The sequence below is a fragment of the Anastrepha ludens genome, chromosome 4 (genome assembly GCF_028408465.1).
Source record: "Anastrepha ludens isolate Willacy chromosome 4, idAnaLude1.1, whole genome shotgun sequence".
Lineage (NCBI taxonomy): Eukaryota > Metazoa > Arthropoda > Insecta > Diptera > Tephritidae > Anastrepha > Anastrepha ludens.
The window spans coordinates 29486395-29506613 of NC_071500.1; the positions used below are offsets into that span (position 1 = coordinate 29486395).

The 20219-nt window shown below is 38.5% G+C and overlaps 2 protein-coding genes across 2 annotated transcripts; one reads left to right on the forward strand and one right to left on the reverse strand.

Moving 5' to 3' along the window:
- The first annotated feature begins 2280 nt into the window (after window positions 1-2280).
- Window positions 2281-16291, forward strand: LOC128861242 (centrosomal protein cep290). The gene is made up of 18 exons (XM_054099219.1): window positions 2281-2503; window positions 2581-2684; window positions 2787-2966; window positions 5442-5885; window positions 5949-6535; window positions 6597-6786; window positions 6842-6965; window positions 7022-8152; window positions 9166-9319; window positions 9379-9604; window positions 9671-10470; window positions 11649-11769; window positions 11836-12398; window positions 12512-12644; window positions 12712-13766; window positions 15436-15631; window positions 15716-15841; window positions 15958-16291. Exons 1-18 carry the CDS (start codon window positions 2281-2283, stop codon window positions 16153-16155), a joined length of 6555 nt encoding a protein of 2184 aa, XP_053955194.1. The 3' UTR covers window positions 16156-16291.
- LOC128861394 (nedd8-activating enzyme E1 catalytic subunit) lies at window positions 16189-18053 on the reverse strand. Its single transcript, XM_054099514.1, has 5 exons — window positions 17778-18053; window positions 17047-17716; window positions 16877-16958; window positions 16594-16819; window positions 16189-16525 (listed from the first exon to the last, which is right to left on the reverse strand). Exons 1-5 carry the CDS (start codon window positions 17959-17961, stop codon window positions 16317-16319), a joined length of 1371 nt encoding a protein of 456 aa, XP_053955489.1. The 5' UTR covers window positions 17962-18053; the 3' UTR covers window positions 16189-16316.
- Window positions 18054-20219: the final 2166 nt, after the last annotated feature.

The window sequence follows — 20219 nt, forward strand, 5'->3', positions numbered from 1 at the left end:
GACTGACATCCTAATTTCCTTTCGGAGCTTTCATTAAAAAAAATGGTAATTTGTTTCTTGCCTTATGGGGACCGTCAGTTGAAGTGTCATTTGTTTGCAAATAGAAATAATTTCCTTCACTGAACCCTCATCATCACATTCCATTCCGCTCAAATCCGAATCCATTGCTACGGTGCTTAATAATGTCGTCATCTGTTGGAAAACCTGCTATTAAAACTGATTAGCAAACGTTGCACAAAGAAGAAACGTCAAAGAGATAAAAAAAACATTCGCTTTACAAATGCATAAGTACCTCGCGATTTCCCCCAAATAATTCGAAGTATATGCCGAAATTCTTATCCGAGTTATAGAGAAATTCGGGGTGGAGAAGTTCTTATTGTGGAACTAAAATTGAGTCTATATTTCTCTCTAAAAGCTATTGCCACTCGACTTAGTTCGACTTATTGAAAATTCGAGTTTTAAAAGCGCGAGTTATGGCAGTTTAACAAATTATGATTAAAAAGTTGATGGGTTTGATGAAATCTTTAAGAATTTTGAAAAATTTAGTGCAAAGTTTGGAACTTTGCGTTATATGGTTTTTGTTGTAGTATGAGCTAATTTTTTATAAAATATTGATGTGTTTCTCCGGGGCGCTTGTCGTATACTCAACAGAGGTAGCGGCTACTAAAGAAGCAGCTGATTGGCTGCTCACTTGTGTGATAACTGTCACGGAGGTTAACAGCCAATAGCCAAGTGGCAATCGGGGCGCTGGGCTCGACGATGGTACACCCGAAACTTGTTGCGGAGTGCCTGACTTCACTTTCGATTGCATCTGTTCATAGCGACATCGCAGATGATGCGACGACTGCGAGATGAATGAGCTGACTAGATAGGGGACCTGTGCGGTAGTTACCCCCGCGAAACGAGGATTGGGATCTCATTGTGTACCTGCTGTTTACTCCTGGAGAGGTGGGCTTCTCATAAATTCAGCGAGAACTCGGAAAGTATACAAACTTGTAGGGTCGCAAAATCTTTCTGGTCACGAGTGAATCGGAGGCGCTCGAGGGATCTCTTGAGGTTAGCGAAATCTCAGCTCTCGAATTTCGTAATACACAGGCTGTGAAAGTCGGCTTTTCTTCGAGTCCTATTTTGTCTGTTAGTTGCATGGACGATGAAGTGAAATCATCGCAGCACTTTCCCCTTAACTAAGATTTAAACATCTTGTCTCTCACCTCATTGTCACGTCTGCTGATATAGGAGGCATTGATATTAAAACTTAATGAATTTCAGCAGAAGTACGAAGCGTAAATCAGTCATCATGCGGTTGTCTTCAACAAATACACAGCCCCCGTCCACCACTTTCTTCCCAGCCTTCTTATCTCCTTTACTATGGTATCAAAGAGGACGAATTTTCGATTTTCGTCCAAGTGAGCCCTCTCTTTGGGCAACCATTTGAACCCAACCTATTGGTGTGTTTATAATTTTAAAACGAGGTGTTCATTTATGGTGTGGGAGGAAATAGTAGTGGTATGAATTAATGGTGGTTCGGGCAAGTACAAAAATTAGCATCTCCTCATCTCATTTCGAAGAGCTGTAAATACTCAGAAATACTCATTTAAAAATTCGAATTTATTTTTTACCTACTATCTCAAAGAAAATTTTGCGCAAACAAACGCCATCAAGCTCTTTCTTTTTGACTCTCTTCGCATGTAATAAGATTTTTCTTTCCAACAAACCGATCCGCCCTAATGTGCATATATCGAATTATTTTTAACATGCACAGTAAATGATTAGGCTGCATTTATACTACTACTGCTCGCTATTGATATGTTTGCAAATGCGCATTAAGTTGAATTGTTTACTATCCTAATTTAACTAAATTACACGAGGCGTTGTTGTTGACTTTTCTTCTATTTCTGACTGAAAGGTGCTTCAGTATTTAATCATTTTATTACCGAGCAGAAAAATTATTTCTTTAAATAAAGGTATTTCTCATATGATAGAAAACTTGTATCAAATAAATAAACAAAGCGCCAAAAACTCACCCCCAACCCTTAACTAAATACACCCCTAATAACAGGACTGACCATGAGCAAAAGCATATTGGCGGCATTGTTATTATTCGGCTTCTTGTTTGAAGTTTTTAGTTTTTGTTTACCTGCAGTTACTAGGGCGACCAAACGACATAACTTGTCATTGCCGCTGTCATTTTCAGCAACGAGAAAAAAATATTCCACCAAATTCGCACTCAACTACGAGTAAATTTTAAAATATAAACAGTTAAATAGTAATAAACGAAGAATGGAAATATCCGAATTAGTGTCAGCGCGAAGATTTCGCGAATTCAATACGCAACAAAAAGAGGAATTGTTTGAAACTCTACTGCAGTTAATTGTGGCCATCGACGAGATACCTAAGAGGTCCTTACGGCGCACTTTGGACGTCACCTTGGCCGTGTTGCAGTACAAGGGCGAACAAGTAGCAGCCTTACAGTTGCAACTAGAAGACAAAGCGAGCAGTGAAGGTAAGCGGAGCGCAAAAAAAAAACAGAAAACTACTTTTGTTTCAAAATATTTGACGAGCAGTTGGTTATTTGTGTAGATGACTCGCGTACAGAACGTTTAGTGGATGAGAATGAAAAACTTAAAGTTATGTTAGAAAAGCTAGAAGATGAAAAGACGGAGCTTAACGGCAAAATTAAGGAGGTAATTCTTGTTTTGCTGCAAGGCAAATATTGTATATTTTATATAAGTACATTCCTTGGATGGCTCAAGAATTGTTTAATTTTTTTATTTGCATACCAACAGCTCACCGAAGACTTTTTCCAGTTGCAAAAGCGCATGCAAGAAGCTGCTCAAACTGCTGCAGCCGAAGGTAGCGATAAGGACTCCTCTGATCCACTTTCAGAACTGGATAAACAGGAGGATTTGTTACGAAATATCAACTCGAAGAATAAGCATATCAAGCGATTACTACGTGAAATAGAGGTGATTTATGTATATGCATAAGTATGTATTGAATCAAAAATTATTTGAATCAATGGCTGTGCGCCTTCAAATATGTATCGCAGCAGGGGATGTTAGCATACATAGAACAACAATAGTTTTCATGTTATATAGTTAATATATAATAGGAATTTCATGCCTTTTTAATGAATAATCAGGAATTTCATTCCTTTTTAATGAATATTCGGTAATTTTTTTTACCTAAGTATTAGCGGCCGCCGTGGCCGAAGGGGTTGGTGCGTGACTACCATTCGGAATTCAGAGAGAACGTAGGTTCGAATCTCGGTGAAACACCAAAATTAAGAAAAACATTTTTCTAATAGCGGTCGCCCTTCGGCAGGCACTGGCAAACCTCCTAGTATATTTCTGCCATGAAAGAGCTCCTCATAAAAAAAATCTGCCGTTGGGAGTCGGCAGATATATATAAAGGGTGGTTAAGTTTTACGGGCTGGTGTTGATTTTGAATAAAATACAATTTTTTTAGGAACTTATTGTCATTTCTCTTTATTATGATAATATTGGTATAGTTCAATTACATATGGAGCAAAATATCAGCCAAATAACCGCCACGGCCCCGGTGACACACGTCTATCCGATGGTCCATATTTTCGATGACGCTGAGGCATAATTGAGGTTCTATGCCGTTAATGTGCCTAATTATCTCAACCTTTAGCTCTTGAATTGTTGCTTGCTTATTGACGTACACCTTTTTTTCAATTAACCCCAAAGAAAGAAATCCAACGGTGTCAAATCACATGATATTAGCTGCCAATTGACATCGCCGCGACGTGAGATTATTCGGCCATCAAATTTTTCGCGCATAACAGCCATTGTTTCGTAAGCTGTGTGACAAGTGGCACCGTTCGTTGAAACCACATATCGTCCGCATCCATATCTTCCAATTCGGGCCATAAAAAGATCGTTATCATCTCACGATAGCGTACACTATTCACAGTAACTGCCTGACCGGCCTCATTTTAGAAAAAAAACGGCCCAATGATGCCGCCGGCCCATAAACCGCACCGAACAGTCACTCTTTGTGGGTGCATTGGTTTTTCGGCCAAATGCGGCAATTCTGCTTATTGACGAATCCACTGAAGATGATTTTCTTCGAAAATTGGTCATTCACTGTTGGCCGTTTTCATAATAAGCCTGAATAACTTTAACGCGTTGCTCGATTGTGTATCTTTCTATGGTTCAAATTGAGTTAGTCTGAAATTGAGAAATGTCAAATGAAATGCATATACAGGGTAAACGATATGAAGTGTTACCAACTTCACACTAATTGTATCTGCTTGTACACAGCTCATGACATCAACGTCAAAATTATTCTAATGACAGTTCAATATATTGTTTATAAGCCATCAAAAACTTTTGCGTCTCAGCTGGTTTAGAGCCATGGACACGCAAACATTTCGGTCGTAGACCATGGAGGTTCCAACAGGACTCGGCACCGTCTCATAAAGCTCGTGGGAACCAAGAATGGTTAAAAAATCATGTTCCACACTTCATTTCGTCCACACAAAGGCTTTCGAATTCGCCAGACGCAAATCCGATGGGCTATTCCATCTGGTCCATTTTGGAGAGCAAGGTGAGGACTAAAAAATATGCCAGTATGGACGCGCTGAAAAAAGCGATTATACGAGAATGGACCAAAATACCTCAAGATCACATTCGTGCAGCATGCAACTCATTTTTTGACCGTTTGAAGGCTATAGTCAAGGCAATAGGTGGTCATATCGAGCTAAAGTGAATATATGTTAAAATTCTAATCATTTTTCAACAATTTTGTATTTGAAATCAATAAAACCTAATTTCACACAAAAAGGTTATGGTGTTTTGAATAGGTAGCACTTCATATCGTTCACCCTGAATATATATATATATACATATATATCATATATATATATATATATATATATATTAACGTCCTTTTTGGCTTATTTTCGCACTACTGGCAAATAATTTTTCGCAATAACAAAGTAGTGCCTATATTTCCAGCGTATGCCCTTTCTGTGATTTAAATAATGAAAATTTTTTAATAAAAAAATAAAAAAATTAGAAAATATTAATGAACCTCAAGCAGCTAATTGGAGTATAACTATTCCATACAAATTTTACAGCTTATCTGCACAATAATTCGTTACTCAGTAAGCTAATGAAAAGGTAATTTTACAAAAACAAAATGCTAGCGCAAAACAATTCAAGCAAGGAACGAAGTGAATACTCATAATATAACCCATGGGCTGAAAAGTCCCGGGCCTAACACTGAGATGGCGCTAGTTTTATTGCACTCGCCTCTTTTTTAGTTAGTACTAACCTTAAAAAGACAGCTGTTAAAGTTTCATGTTATTCTATTCATTAGTTCGTGAGTTGCTGTGCTAAGAGTGACGCTACTTTTGTTACTTATGCATGCATATATTCATTTATCCCACTATCCCATGTCATATCTTGTAGGCGCTTCAAAATCAAAATATAGCACAGTCCAAAACTATTATCGAATGCGAAACGGAGCTGCAACAGAGCAAAGCCAAACTTCTGCAACTTAGTGCCGATATAACACTCGTTAATAGCGAGCGAAAGGCACTGAAAGAAACTGTTAATGAACTGAACATTGAAATCACGCGACTCGAAGGCAATATCACCTATCTTGAAGAGGAGCGAGAGAAAAGTGAGCGCGATTTGAGGGGTTTCATAGAAAAGTTGGAAATAAAGGCGCAGTCATGGAAAAATATGTTGGATGCGAAGAATAAAGAAGTGAAGAAATTACGTTTGCGCCTCGAAAAGGTAGGAGAGCCAACAAGCCTCGCCGAGAGTAAAGCGCGCAGCGCCGACAACGATGGTATGGGTAAGAATGCCACTACCAGCGATGACGAAGAAGAGACTACCAAACTTTTACATGTAAGAGATATTATTTGTTTGCAAATTGCTATATGTATATATACTACTTGCTTCTCTTTGTAGGCCCTTGAATCACGTGATAAGCATATCGAATCGCTCGAATTGAAAATAAAATATTTGGCCGAAGAAATGATGTCCACCACACAACTAATGAACCAACTTTCTGTTGAGAAAGAGGAAGCACGCAATCCCAACAAAACTCGAGCCTGCTGTAAGACCATTGAGGAATCTCTTCATGCGGCCAACGTGCGCTGCAACGAGCTCTCCGAAATGTTGGACCGCAGTGAAGAGGATAATGCGCTCAAGTCCAGGCAAGCAATGCAAGCCATTTCAGAGCTCGAAGCTTACCAGCTTGGCGAAGAAGGTCTGGTAAAGACATTGCGCAAATGCACTGCCCTTGAGCAGAAGGTCATTTCACGGGACAAACAAATACGCGCGCTAATTATGGAACTCAATTCGATGCACGAAATCGCACATGAGAATGGTATACTGCGAAAACGTTTGAATATACCCGATGACATGGTAATATCGGCGAAGAATCTGATAGCCAAAGAACGCAATAAAGATAAAATGATTGAACGACTCACGTTGAAGTTGCGCGCTTCAGAAGAAATGCGCCTTCAGTTGAAGCTGGACAAAAACGATTTGAGGTGGAAGATATTCAATTATTCGCTTTTACAATGCTTATAATTAATATTTTATGAACTACAGAAAAGAATTGTTGGAGATTCAAAAGCAAGTACAGACGACATCTCCACCTGTGGTTGAAGAGGACAAAGCTACCATGGATAGCCTGCACATACCTAGCGAGGTCGGGGAGGTGACCGAAAGTGGAAATGCCAGCAATGTGGTCCATAACGCTGCTATTAACTTCTGCGCGAACTGTAAACAATCCTTAGATGTGAGTTTAAAGTATTGGTTTTAGTACCCACATTTCAAAACATACTTTCCAATAGATTCCAGATGAGTGTAATCAAGCCATAGCCAACACGCAACTTAAATATCAGGATGTGCTCGACGAAAATGATACTTTGCGCGCTGGCATGCTAGAGATTCTGGAAAAACTCAGAGAATATGATGGTAAATAAATTGTAAAATAATCTGTATGATAGGCATTCACATTCCCATTCATGTAGGTGCGTCCGATCACATCACCATCGACACGGAAATGCTCTACCGACTGCTCGAAGCACTACGGACTAGTTCAGTGCCGAGCACTCCCAAGCGGTTACAAAGTGAATTGCAAGCTCTGAAAGCGCGTGAGGAAGCCCTACGTGCGCTTATAAAGCAGCAACCGCACACACATGACCGCGATGACAATGATACTGATGAGCTAAGTTCTGTGGAAAGCATGCGAGAAGGTAGCGAGCTACGCAACGGCGCTGACGAAGATTTATCACTTCATTTGCCCAATCCATTGGATTCTTCCACTCGCCCTACCACGCCCAACAAAAATATCAAGCAAAAAGAACTCCCTGTCATATCAAGTGATAAGTCGATTTTTGAAGTCGAGGCGCGTGATCTGGAGCTACAAGTAGCCGAGTTGAAAATTTATCGCCAGGGTTTTGAAGATCTGCAAGAACAAATGAAAGCTAGTGACGTGGAGCTCACTCAACGTTGCGCTGATTTGACTGCACAACTTGTGAGCGTACAACTAGAACTCAACAAAGAAAAGTGTTCATATGCTTTCATGCGCGACGATTACGATAATACCCTCAACGAAGCCAAGCAAAATTATTTACGTCATATAGAGCAAGTGACCACGCTCCAAAAAGATAAAGGCTCACTTGAGGATAAACTGACCTGCTTTGAAAAAGAGTATAACCAATTACTGAATGCAGGAAATTATAGCAAAGAGGAATATTTACAAGTGCAAGCGGTCAATTCAGAATTACGCGCACAACTTGCGTTCATCATTGAACAGCTCTTTAGCGGTAAATTGGCAGCCGACTTTCAAATTCCCGATGTGTGTGCGGACTATGGCATTATAAATGAAAATCTACAATTGGACTATTTAACGTTTGAGGAATATAAAGAGCTGCAAACAACGCTGAAGGAATCACAACAGCAGCGTGAAGAATCATTGAGGAAGTCTGCACAACTTGAAAGTTTACTCGAGATTGCTCAAAGCCAAATTCAATCTCAACAAAAACTTTTGAATGAAATCACAGATAACCATGTTAATCTGCGACATCTGGTAGCAGATCTACAAAGTAATACAGAAAAGAATCTTTTATTGGCAAAAATGCAAAGGGAACTCGATAGTGGTAAGTAGTTTTTGCTAGTCCCTATCATCCTTATCTTGCTAAACTGATCATTATGCACTTGTAGTGCACTAGAGGTGTGAAACCAACGATTATGGGCGCGATAGAGACTGATAGTTTTTGAAAAACCTACCATCGATAAAATACAGGGTCCGGCACTCGAAGTGTGACCAATTGAAAAAAAAAATTAAGCTTGGAAAATTACTTTTATTCCATTCGAAGTACAAAATGTGTGAAAATAATACCAAATTAAAAATCAATTTACTTTTGCTCGATATGACCATCTTTTGCCCTAACTATGGCCTTGAGACGGTCCAGAAACGCATCGCAAACTGCCCAAATGTACCTAACAGGTATTTTGGCCCACTCGCAGACAATAGCTTTTTTCAGCGCCTCGAGACTGGTGAAACTTTTAGTTCGGACCTTGCTCTCCAAAATGTTCTAAAATGAATAATCCATCGGACTAGCGTCTGGTGAATTTGAGAGCACTAGTTTATGCAGGTTCTGCTGTGATGAAGAGGAATTTATGGAACACTTAATCACCGATTATGAAGCATTAGGTCACACGAGACACAGAATACTGGGCTCTTACATACTGAATACTTACACATGTTGCCTCCTAAGTAGCTGGTTTGATTCCTCGTAAAACTAAATAATTAAAACTAAGCACTTAGGGGCACACACTAGATCAATCTCGCTGCAGTGCATTAGGGTCTTTACCATTGCCATCTGCTACCGGGGAAGCTCATATTGTTTTGTAAGCATAGACCCGTAAGATGCATCTATTTCTCAGTTTATTCCAAAATTGTTGAGCCTAATGACCCGGTCATTCTAGAAAGAGAAAATAGCATCATTACTTTGTAAGATTCTGGTATGCAAGGCATGGGAAATAGCTTATAGTTATCTACGAGTATTTTAAAAAAATATTAAAAAACTAGCCACTAGCAATAACTCTCACTTTGACGGTTTTCGCACAATAATTGTGGAACATTTGCCATGACATTTTGTTTTTTTAGCCAAACAAGAGTTGTCGAATTTGCGTTTTGAGTTTGACCAACTAAAGCAGAAGTGCTCGGTGCTAGAACGTGATTCAGATGCTAAGGACCAAAAACTTATCCAACTCACCAAGGGCTTCCAGTTGGAACGCAATTCCAAGGATATCAAGATCAAGTAAGAACGAATAAGCATTTTACACACACAGTTTTTTCACTGAATTTCCATTTTTACAGGTTTCTGCAAAAATCGTTATATGTTTTGCGAGAAAAATACGCCAAATTCACACCGCTTATCTTCCTGACAAATTTTGTTTTTGCATATACCAAATTTACAAAGAAATCTCTTCGAAGCACTGAAAAAGATAGAACCGATAAACTCGTTGAGAATGTTAAGGAGACAATTATGGCTAAGTTAAAAACTGAAAACTTGTTTGTGGACGATTCGCATAGTCTAATCAAAGTATAACAAACAAAATTAGCAGAAATCTATTTGTTACATAAAACCGAGAATATATATTTTTTTCAGCTCATTAAATCAGAAACGCAGTGTAAATTGCTGGAAGAAAATTTGCAAGATTTGCAAAGGAAGTACGATTCCCTGGAAGCAGAGCTGCTGGAGCAACGCATACGTTCTGCGAATGAATCTGAGCATTGGCAAACAGTAGTCGCGATTTTCGGTAACAGTGTAAGCGAGAGCCATCCGAGCACTACAAGTGATGAGAAAACGCACCAACCTGCCGATAAAAATGAAGAAGAATGTCTCAGCGCGCATCAAAAAGATGTAGCCACCAATACTGATGCACCAGTGCCAGCTGAACGTAAGTTATCGGCTAACGCAGAAGCGCATCCGCTTAGGAAAAAATCAACAGTTGAGATGTTAGATAAAAACCTTTCACCCATCGGCTCCCCTATGCGACGCATACAAAAAGTAAGCGCTACAACACAAACCTCTGAGGAGCTGAAAGAAGCCCATGCTGTGGAGACGCGTAATGTAGAAAATAAATCACCCGACCAATCAAGATCAACGGAAAAAGAAGCGACACGCTTAAGCCCACCACAGCCGTCTCAAGAGCTTGAACAATTTGCTAATGATGCTAAAGAGCCAATCGAACTAAAAGATCAACTAATTAGCAAAGAAACTAACGATGCCGTAGTACAAACGGAAAGCGAAGTGACGGAATGTCAAAGTGTACAAACCGAGACTTCAACACTTACAGAGCAACAAGTTGAAGATGTAAAGTTGTCCAAAGAGCTTAAGCAGCAAGTGAAGGAAATGCAGCAAAAATTAAAAGAACGAGACATTAGGCTTGAGGAAAATAAAAACGAGTAAGTGCGCATGAAACTTAAGAAAATGATATCTATTAAGTCGCTGAAGCCTGTTGCTTTCTACAACAATGAAGATTATGGCAAATATGGTCAAGTCTCGATCTTGTTACTAGGACCTTTTAGGAATACTCTAAGAATTAAAAAAAAATTATTCTCTTTATCAGGTAGTCGCCATAGCCGAATGGGTTGGTACGTGAATACTTTTCGGGCTCGAAAACCCGGCTAATAGAAATTTTTTTTCTAATAGCGGGGGAGGGGCTCCGTAGGCAATAGCAAGCCCTCGAATATATTTCTGCCATGAAAAAGCTCTTTATAAAATCTATCTGCCATTCGGAGGCGGCATAAAACTCTAGGTAATGATTTGCTCCATTTGTGGAACAACATAAATACGCACCTCACAAATAGGAGAAGGAGCTCAGCCATAGTACCATTTTCGTACAGATTTCTCTATCCGCAAACTAGAGTTTAAGGGTCGTGTCAGTTTATCTTTCCAAGAAGGCAGGATTGGAAAGAAGAGAAAATCTGCACCGAAGCTGGTACCTCTTTCTTCACTGATGGAATCAGAGGTCGGAGCACGGGTTTTCACTAAACCAGCCAATTTATCTATTTCCTTAAAATTACCGAATACTGCTAGTGTTTTTCATGCAAAAGTCTTTGCAATTCTGCAGACATGCAAAATGCTTAGGGAACGTGGAAGCGAGGGAGGTATTAAATTTTCTTCCGATGGTACAGATCCAAACTAGTCTACTGGAGTTGATCAAATTTCTTGGAACGCAATCTCATGAGCTGTTTTGGGTTCCAGGACATACGAACTTAGTGGGAAATGAAATTGCTGTGATAAGCTTACCAGGAAAGGGACTAAGCTCGTCTCAGAAACCTCACACCCGGTCATCGGTCTATTCCCGGCTGTTGTTAAAGGGTAATTGCCTTATGTGAGCGAGGGATGGTTATTGTCATGTGGAGTTCCTTCATATTCGGCTGGGCGTATGTTGAGTATGTCGCCTCCCTGCCTGTCTATCTGCCCGCGTCTCTGTATATGGTAATGAAAAAGAGCAAATTAGGCACAAACACACCCATTGTCCATATATATGAGTAACTGTACATTTGAAAAATCCAATATTTCCCCCATTGTCTGTCAGTGATAATTGTAAATAACATATCTACAATTTAAATTCCAGGCTTTTAGCAGCTAATAAACGCATTGAGGACATTCAAGGCCAATTGGAGCTTAGTAGGAAGTTCGGCGATACTAAGACAGCTGCTCAAACGGACACAAGTCCAAAGGGTGATATTATTGAGGTATGCTAATAAATAAAATTAAATAAATAAATGAAATTTTATTCTTAGCCCTAATTTGCTTTATAGAAAACTATACTCTCATTCCACACACTACTCAGTGAAAAAGATAAGTCCATTAGTAAATATCAAGACCTCCTACAAACTGAACGTGAGCACATTCAAATTACCAATACCAAGTTGAACAATGAAATTATGGATCTCAAGACTACGATTACAAATTTGAACTTCAACATCAAAACCAAAGATATGGAAATACTCGAGTTGAAGACCAAATTAGAGAGTATTAGTGCGCGTAAAAATTCTTTAGAAAAGCTGGAACTCGCCACAGGCGCTGCCGGTGGGGGCAGCGATGATAGCGGAGATAATAGTTTGAATGAGTTAACCGATGAGAAAATAGAAGAGATGTTTCGGCAAGATCCCGTGGCAGCATCGACAGATGGACATAATGGAGATGAGGTTAAAGCGGCAATACTTGTAGATGGCAGTGAGCAGTTAGAAAAGCAAGACACAGAAACTCTGAAGGAAACGTCATCGCTGCTTAAACACATTAAAGAGTTGAAGGAGAAAGCTAGCTATTGGGAGAAAACGCTGTCTGTTAAGGAGGATGAACTGAATTTATTAAAGGAAAAGTGAGTTACTACTGTTTTTTCGAACTAAAGATTCAGTTATACATAGATTAAATAAAATGACGTGAACCCATTTAGAAGCTTAGGTCGCATAACTTGATATTAATTTATTACAGAGTAAATCTCTATGAGCAGCGCGAAAAGTCGTTGGAGACCACTGTTAATCCGGAAGTAGAACAATTGAGATTGCTGCTGGAGGAGAAGGACAAGCATATCAATGACCTTACGGAGACACTCAACAATTTTCACGTAACATCTTTTAAATTGAATTTTATGAACTCAAATTACATTTACATAATCTCACCTCCAATGCCAGGACGACCAGCAACGCTACATTAAAGACTCCTCCAGTTACTCGGCCGATCAGATATCCAAACTGCATGCTGATCTAACGCGCACCGAGGCAACAAACAAAATTTACCACACACAAGTCGAAGCACTGCGACGTCAAATCTCTAGCTTGACACAACGTGAAAAACAGGCGCGAGAATTAAATCAATCACTACGCAATCAACTCATAAAACGTCCTGTGGTTTCCATTAAGTCCGAATTAAATGCCCGAGTTAAAACTGAGAACCTGCAGAAACGCATACATGCACTCGAACTGGAGCTAGAAGAAGCGCGCGCCCAAATACAACGCCAACAAATTGTACTCGATGCGAAGCGTGCTAAAAGTGCAGCCGAAGTTGGTCTTTGGGAAAAGCAGAAACGTTGGCAACAGAGTGCCGAAAAATTCAAAGCAAAATACGAGGAAACAGATAGTGCTTTGGAGAAAACGCGTAACCTCTTACAGTCTGCACGATCAATGATTGCGCGCTTGGAAAAGGAGAAACAAACGCTCGAAATAAAACTCGGCAAAGCTGGGCAATGCATTGGAATGCAGACCATGAAATGTTGTCGCACACCATCCTGCCCGAATTTGCAGCATGGTGGCAGTAACAGTAGTAAGTATACGCCTTCTGAAAGTCCAGAAACATACACGGGCGCGAGTAGCGAATGCAGTTCACCGGCACACAGTGCGATTGACCGTCATAAGCATATGCGGACACACGGACATTTCTGTGTCGGAGCTAGTGGTAGTGGCGATGTATGCAGTGTGACCGATAAACATCAACCACATTCGGAATTGATTGAGGCGCTTAAAGCGCGAATTGAACTACAACAACGCAAGATACTGGCAATGGAATTGGAAGGCAAAGGCAGTAATGCGCTCACGACGGAAATGGAGAAATTACAAGAGAAACTTTCGGAGATCGAGGCACAGAACATACGTTTGGAAGCTAAGAATTTACAATTGCAACTTGACAATGATCTAATGCGACAAGGTGATGCCACAGAGCGTTTGCAGAAGCGCATCAAATACTTGGAAGAGTAAGTGATGGCTATTCAGAATTTTTTTGTTATTCGTTATTATACCCACGCACACACAAAGGTAAAGGAATGAAAATATAAAGTTTAGGGGAAAAGACATCCATTATTTTCTCGATCTCGTAAAATATCGAGCAAACAATTTAAAGTTTATGCTCGTCAGCAAGGGGCAGTATGCTAAGCTGATACTTTTCTGACGTTCGACACTTTTTTTTGCATATGTAAAGAGTGATCAATTTAGAGATATCGGATTTTAAATTGAAATGAAACAAGGAAAATTCAAATTGTTCTTGAATGGCTTCCGATTGTTTTTCAGCGCAAATACGGCAATTTTTTTTATTGACGTAGCCATAAAGCCAAAAATGGAACTCATAACTGATCGCTATAAGTTGGCCTGAGCCCGCGATGAACACTTTTCACAAAACGTCGATTTTCGCAGTACAATTGCACGATTTGTAAACGTTGTTGAGACGTTAGTCTCTCCCTGATGAAATTCCAATGAATACTGAAAAAAAATGTATTGAGTTTGACAGTAGTCACGCGTGATATAACAAAAACAAAACTTTTGGAAAAAGTGCGTCCAATCTGATCACCCTCTAAATAGGTGTAGGTGAAAATGTAAATAAAAAATGGAGTTTTCTGTACATATAAGGTTTGTTCATGCAAAAATAATCCGGTAACTTAATTTCCGAGAACTCGCTCTCAAAGAGAAAAATATCAAAACAAGTACATGAACGCAAAGCCAATAACAATTTGCAAGTTTAACGAACAGCTGATTAAATTGTTGGCGGGAAAAATCACAAAAATTAAAAAAATTTCAGTTGAGGCTTGAGGCAGAAGTACATACCTCTATATCATTGACCGGTTCCTATTTGATATCTGACTTCAAATAAACTTTTTAAGTTTTATCTAAAATATATTTACTCACATTCTCCATTTTAATCACCTTTTTTTATTTATATCTTTGATTCATTTCGCAAATTTTAATTCGTGTTTATTTTCACATCGCGATCAGTTGCTTTTCTCACTTGCAAACCCTTACAAGTAAGAATTTATACAGTAAAAACTTGCAATTTCCCCTCAAAATGAAGTGCCATTCTGCTCTCCCACTTTCCCCTACTTTGCAAGTTTTTTTGGATACATGAACACCAAAACTTGATAGTTAGATTTTACAAATTATCTGCTTAATGAGCAAAACGATTTTCTTTGGTAATTTCGTTGTCGACGGTAATTTACTATTGAAAAAAGAATAAAGCAGTCGTGCAAATAAAATTTTTTCTGATGCCGATTTGAAAGAAACTATGTTCTTGCCAAAATTTCTAGAATTTCCCGTGCAACACAACGGTTTGATTTGCAGCTTAGACTAGTCCATCTACTGGCGACCGTTCCGTTATAAATGATACAAAATTGGTTACAAATAACAACCCCAGAAAAATAAATGCATACGCCGAAAGTAAATTTTGAGAAATATTCGGTGTTATCTATGCCAACGCCAACTTTTTGGTAGATTTGCGGATCTCGACAAGGACTTAAAAATTTCGCTCAAGCTTGAGGTCGCATTTTTAATTGAAAAGACTTAATTTCTTTGCATGCAAAAATTAATAGCCAACCTAAATTAAATTTTACTATAAAATGCGCGGTTATATAAATTTACTCTTTTTCTTTTTTATAGTTACATTATTGCCTTAAAAGAGGAAATGGCTCAAGCTGAAGCGCGGCGGGAATTGTGCAAATGTTCAGGCATTAAAATAAATACGCAATTGGGTCAGTCAGCTGAGCAGACAATACTTTCATTGCGTGGCATTGTGGAAAAACTGCGCGCAGAAAATAAGTTCCTTAAAGATGGTCGACGTTCTTGCGAATCACGAGTAAGTGTTGTGTCAAATAATAAACCCAATTACATGCTACAGATGTATATCTATTTATATATGAATTTTCTTGCACTCTCTAAGAACACAAACGAAGCAACTAGTGGAGATATGAGTAGATTACAAAAACTGTATACCGAATCGCTGGATAAAATAGCTGCTTTGCAAGTGGAGTTGAGTATGAAAGCGAAATGCAGAAATTGCTGCAAGGTTTGTTAAAGAAATGCACTGTATCTGTGCAATAAAAGTTTCTACAGTTTTTCAATTGAGATATTTAGCTACTCCTCTATTATTCATATTCAAAATTTTCTTTTTACTTTACACAGCCCGACACTCATGTTAATGACGAGCTGGCGTTTATCAAGGAACAACTTAGTAAAAAAACGCAACTGTTGCAAAAAGCAAAAGTTCTACTCACACGTGCCGCCGCCAAAGAAAAGGTGCTCAAGGAGCAATTGCTCTTGTGGAAGCGCAAATGTTCCGAGCTTCAAAACGTTCCCGTGATAGACGAGACTAGTGAATAATTGCGCAAACTAAAGTGGAAGTACAATTTTAATTTATTACAATAGTTGATTGATTTTAATGTCATCTAACGTATTCTTTTACATCATAATTACGACAATAACGATAATATAAAACCTTTTGTTTGTATTTTCTTATAAAAACAAAAAAAAGACATTGTTATTCATTTCATTTCCACTTCATTAGGATTGTATTTTAATTGTAGTGTGATCGTGGTTGGCATATTCACATCACTGACCATGATGCTGGCTCCGTCAACGAGCCCTAGCTCAGCTAATGACATAGTGAGATGTTTGCGTGTTTGTTGCTCTATATTCTTCACCGTCGACATGTAAAGTGTTTTATTTTTGCCATCAAATATTGTAGTTAAACCTGTAAATGACATTTATATATTCATTGCATCAGGAACTGCATTTTATATTTTTGCTTTCTTGCCATACCTGGGCTTTTTAATTGGAAACGTGGACTATCGCTGAGTATCTTAATTACGTCATCAAGTGTAGTAGTGTTTGGGTCATCAACATTCAAATCTTGCGGTACATTACTACAAGCCAAACAAGTATCGCTTTTTTCCGGTGGGTAAGTGTAGGTATAAATGCCGTCTATGTCGTTGAAGTTCATATAGTTATTCATGTTATCGTAGCAGCTCGTTGCCAATTTGAAAACCTTTTAATGAAGAGAATTTTCTAATGTAAACGTAACTGGAAGCAAACTTGTATTTACCTCAGTGGCGCAAACTGCGGCAATAACTGCATTGGTGCTGGCTACAGCTGGAATTATGTGTTTGATAACGCCTTGCACCAACCTTGTAATATAATATTTATTTTTAATTTTTGAAAAAATATACGAGAATACTTGCGAAATCTTGCTTTTCGCTACATGGCTCAACTCACCTGTAAGTAACTCCTGATATATTAAATTGATTAGAACGCTCTAGCGAACGTTCGTATACCCATGCAATATGTTGAGGATCATCACCATCCAATGGTGCACCAAAGGGATTCTCCTTATCCCATTGTATTATTTTGACATACTCTATGCAATGTTCTGGCAGGCGTGGTGTGTTGGCAATGGTGCACAATGGATATGTCACTTGTGGTGGGAACAAATCTAACGTACATTCAATACAAGACGTAAGTCCAGGCAAGATTACACGAGCATTGCCTTTGAAACCTTCAGTGCCACCATCAACCAAAGGTGTAATAGTAGATGGATCAACGCTACCATCTTCACTGTAATCCAGCATGGAAATAAGCATGCCATTTATCCAACGACGTGCAACTATCGAATCTAAACCACATACAATAATGTGAAATTGTGAATAGAAACCCTCGTCAAAATCTTGGATTTTAGCGAAATGTGGTGTCACACGACAGGTAGGCACACGATTGTTTATAAAACGCGCTGCACACTCCGCCTTGGATAAACCGAGGTCTTTACGTCTGAACAGGAATTGGCGATTCAAATTCGACAATTCAATTGTATCCATATCGATTACGTGTAAATTGCCAAAGCCCATCATCGCAAGATCTTTGAGCAGTTCACATCCAAGGCCACCAGCACCTACAACACAATTCAACGTATGTACATCTTCTATTCTCCAAGGAATATTATATATTCATACCTATAACAAGAATTTTAAGCACATTTTGTAAAATTTCCAAATTTTCAGCTGACGCTGTAAAATCAGCCTTGCAGAATGGCCCCGGTCGCTCCAATATGTGACGCAGACTGTTCCACCTCTTACTATTTAAAGAAATCAGCGGATTAGGGGAACCTGATCCAATGGTTCCTATATCGGATGCCATTTCAAATTTATCACAAGCAAAATCCAATTGAAATACGTTTACGTTTACTTCAATGAAAGAACCCAAGTTGGCAAAACATCTGGAAACATAAATCAGCTGTTTGCCGGCATAACAAATAGCAGTAATGCCAATTTTAAAATTAAAATTTCCCCTTTTCGTAATCTTATTAACGGACTTTTGAAAAGAGATAGATTATAGGGTTTGGCCATCCGAAGTAATAACACGTTCACATATGCATTAATCACCTACAAATCCACCAAATTAATCTACCCGTTCACATATGGCAGATTAACTGCAAAATTGACAATCAGCTGTCAATACTGCTTTGAGAGGTTTTTCTTTATAAAAATTATTTTGGTGGAATATTTCGGTGTTTTTGGGTTCTTTATTATTAACGATATGAAGAAAATACAAGGAGAAGGAATAGCTAATTTAATTGCGCAATTGGCTGCTAATAATAACCAGTTGGAGGAAATCCGTATGCGAGGTTTACTGAGGTTGCAAAAAATTATGGTAGCAATGCGCATGGGATATTCTACATTACATTTTATAATAAGTAATATTATAAGAGGGCATGGCGACCGCCGTAGCCGAATGGTTTGGTGCGGAATTCACAGAGAGAACGTTGGTTCGAAGCTCAGTGAAACACTAAAATTAAGAAAAACATTTTTCTAATAGCGGTCGCCCCTCGGCAGTCAATGGCAAACCTCCGAGTGTATTTCTGCCATGAAAAAGCTCCTCATAAAAATATCTGCCGTTCGAAGTCGGCTTGAAAGTTTAGGTCCCTCCATTTATGGAACAACATCAAAACGCACACCACAAATAGGAGGAGGAGCTCGGCCAAACACCGAAAAAGGATATACGCGCCAATTATACAAAACGTTTATGGGCACACGCTTTTTTCTGTAAAATGAATCCACAATTAATAATATTTAACAAAAAATTGTATTATAATTATGTTTACAGACCTGTTTTTCTTTGCCGCCATCCATTTCAGATTTTGGGAGAAAAATTTTGAGCGCTTTTTAATTACAGATTTTGAGTTAAGCGCGAAAAAGTAGATCATCTACTTATATGTAAACGTATTATAAAATTGTGGTTACCACGATTCTGAATTCTCTGCATCGTGATTATGCATAGGCAATCGTTTAGGGATTAGGCGTGTTTCTTATCTTTTTAAAACTGGTGGCAGCAGATGCACAAAAAGAGCAAGAAAGTGAAGAAACGAAAACTACCCGAAATTTTCAAGTAAACACTTTTTGACGTTTAGAAATAATTGCCGTTAATTGTGGCACAAATAAAATGTCATATGAAATTTTGGGTTAGCTTTCCATTGCTACCACGATAAAATTGTTTATAATGTCTAAGTGCGTGGACCGAATTTAAAAATTATAACACGAAAATGTAGTCACTACATCAGCCCTTTGATTTATAGCACTTTTTATAAATTACAATTAAGAATTAATAGCAATATTTAACGTTTAAAATACTTCTTTTTTGCATAAGCTAAAGGAACTACTATTTTAAATAGTGAAATAGTACAAAACCGTACCATTTTTTAACCCACAGTTTCTCCAGGGCCATGTATAAATTTTACGATTAAACATAAATTTTATAAGTGGTATGAATTTTTTTCTTGTGATTCGAACCAAGGATTTTGGATCGGAAGCTCACATTGCTAGCCGCTCGGCTATCGCGCCATGCTGTCGGCGCTGGCCTAAAAGTTATTTAGTTCGTCGCTACGTGTATATGTAATATTCGTAGCCAAGAGTGTCGCTTTTTTCGTTTCACTTTTTCTCAAATCACTCCCAACGATTCTAAAGAAGTTTTCACTTCAAAAACCAATTTTTAAAGTTTTCCTGGGGTACTATAGGGACCCTAGGAGGTTGCGACTTTCATAGTAATAATGGTATGACCTTGCTCTTTCTAATGGGCGTTGTAGGAGCTCCCAAACTTCCTCATTTATTTGTTAGAACATGATAAATTATTACAAGGGGTTCTGCAGTTTCAGTAGCATGAACAGGAGTACTAACAGCTTACATCAAATTAAATATAAAAAATAAATTGAATATATAATAATTCAGTTAATTCAAATGCCCTCCACTCTGTTCGATAATACCTGAAAGAGTATAGAAAGGGCCAGGCTTAAGTAAGTTGTCCTGAAAAATGAATGTGAAAAATAAATTTAAGTCAGAAATAGAATCAGACAATACCCACATGTTGCGCGGTCGTTTAGGATATGGCGTAAAATCACTTTC

Excerpts from the sequence above, each read along its gene's own strand:
- LOC128861394 (XM_054099514.1), bottom strand. The coding sequence starts at position 17,961 with ATGGCATCCGATATAGGAACCATTGGATCAGGTTCCCCTAATCCGCTG. Across the intron at positions 17,717-17,777 it reads GCTTAAAATTCTTGTTATAG|GTGCTGGTGGCCTTGGATGT; the intron begins GTATGAATATAT and ends ATTGTGTTGTAG. Across the intron at positions 16,959-17,046 it reads ATATCAGGAGTTACTTACAG|GTTGGTGCAAGGCGTTATCA; the intron begins GTGAGTTGAGCC and ends TTATATTACAAG.
- LOC128861242 (XM_054099219.1), top strand. The coding sequence starts at position 2,281 with ATGGAAATATCCGAATTAGTGTCAGCGCGAAGATTTCGCGAATTCAAT. Across the intron at positions 2,685-2,786 it reads TTAACGGCAAAATTAAGGAG|CTCACCGAAGACTTTTTCCA; the intron begins GTAATTCTTGTT and ends GCATACCAACAG. Across the intron at positions 5,886-5,948 it reads AGACTACCAAACTTTTACAT|GCCCTTGAATCACGTGATAA; the intron begins GTAAGAGATATT and ends TTCTCTTTGTAG.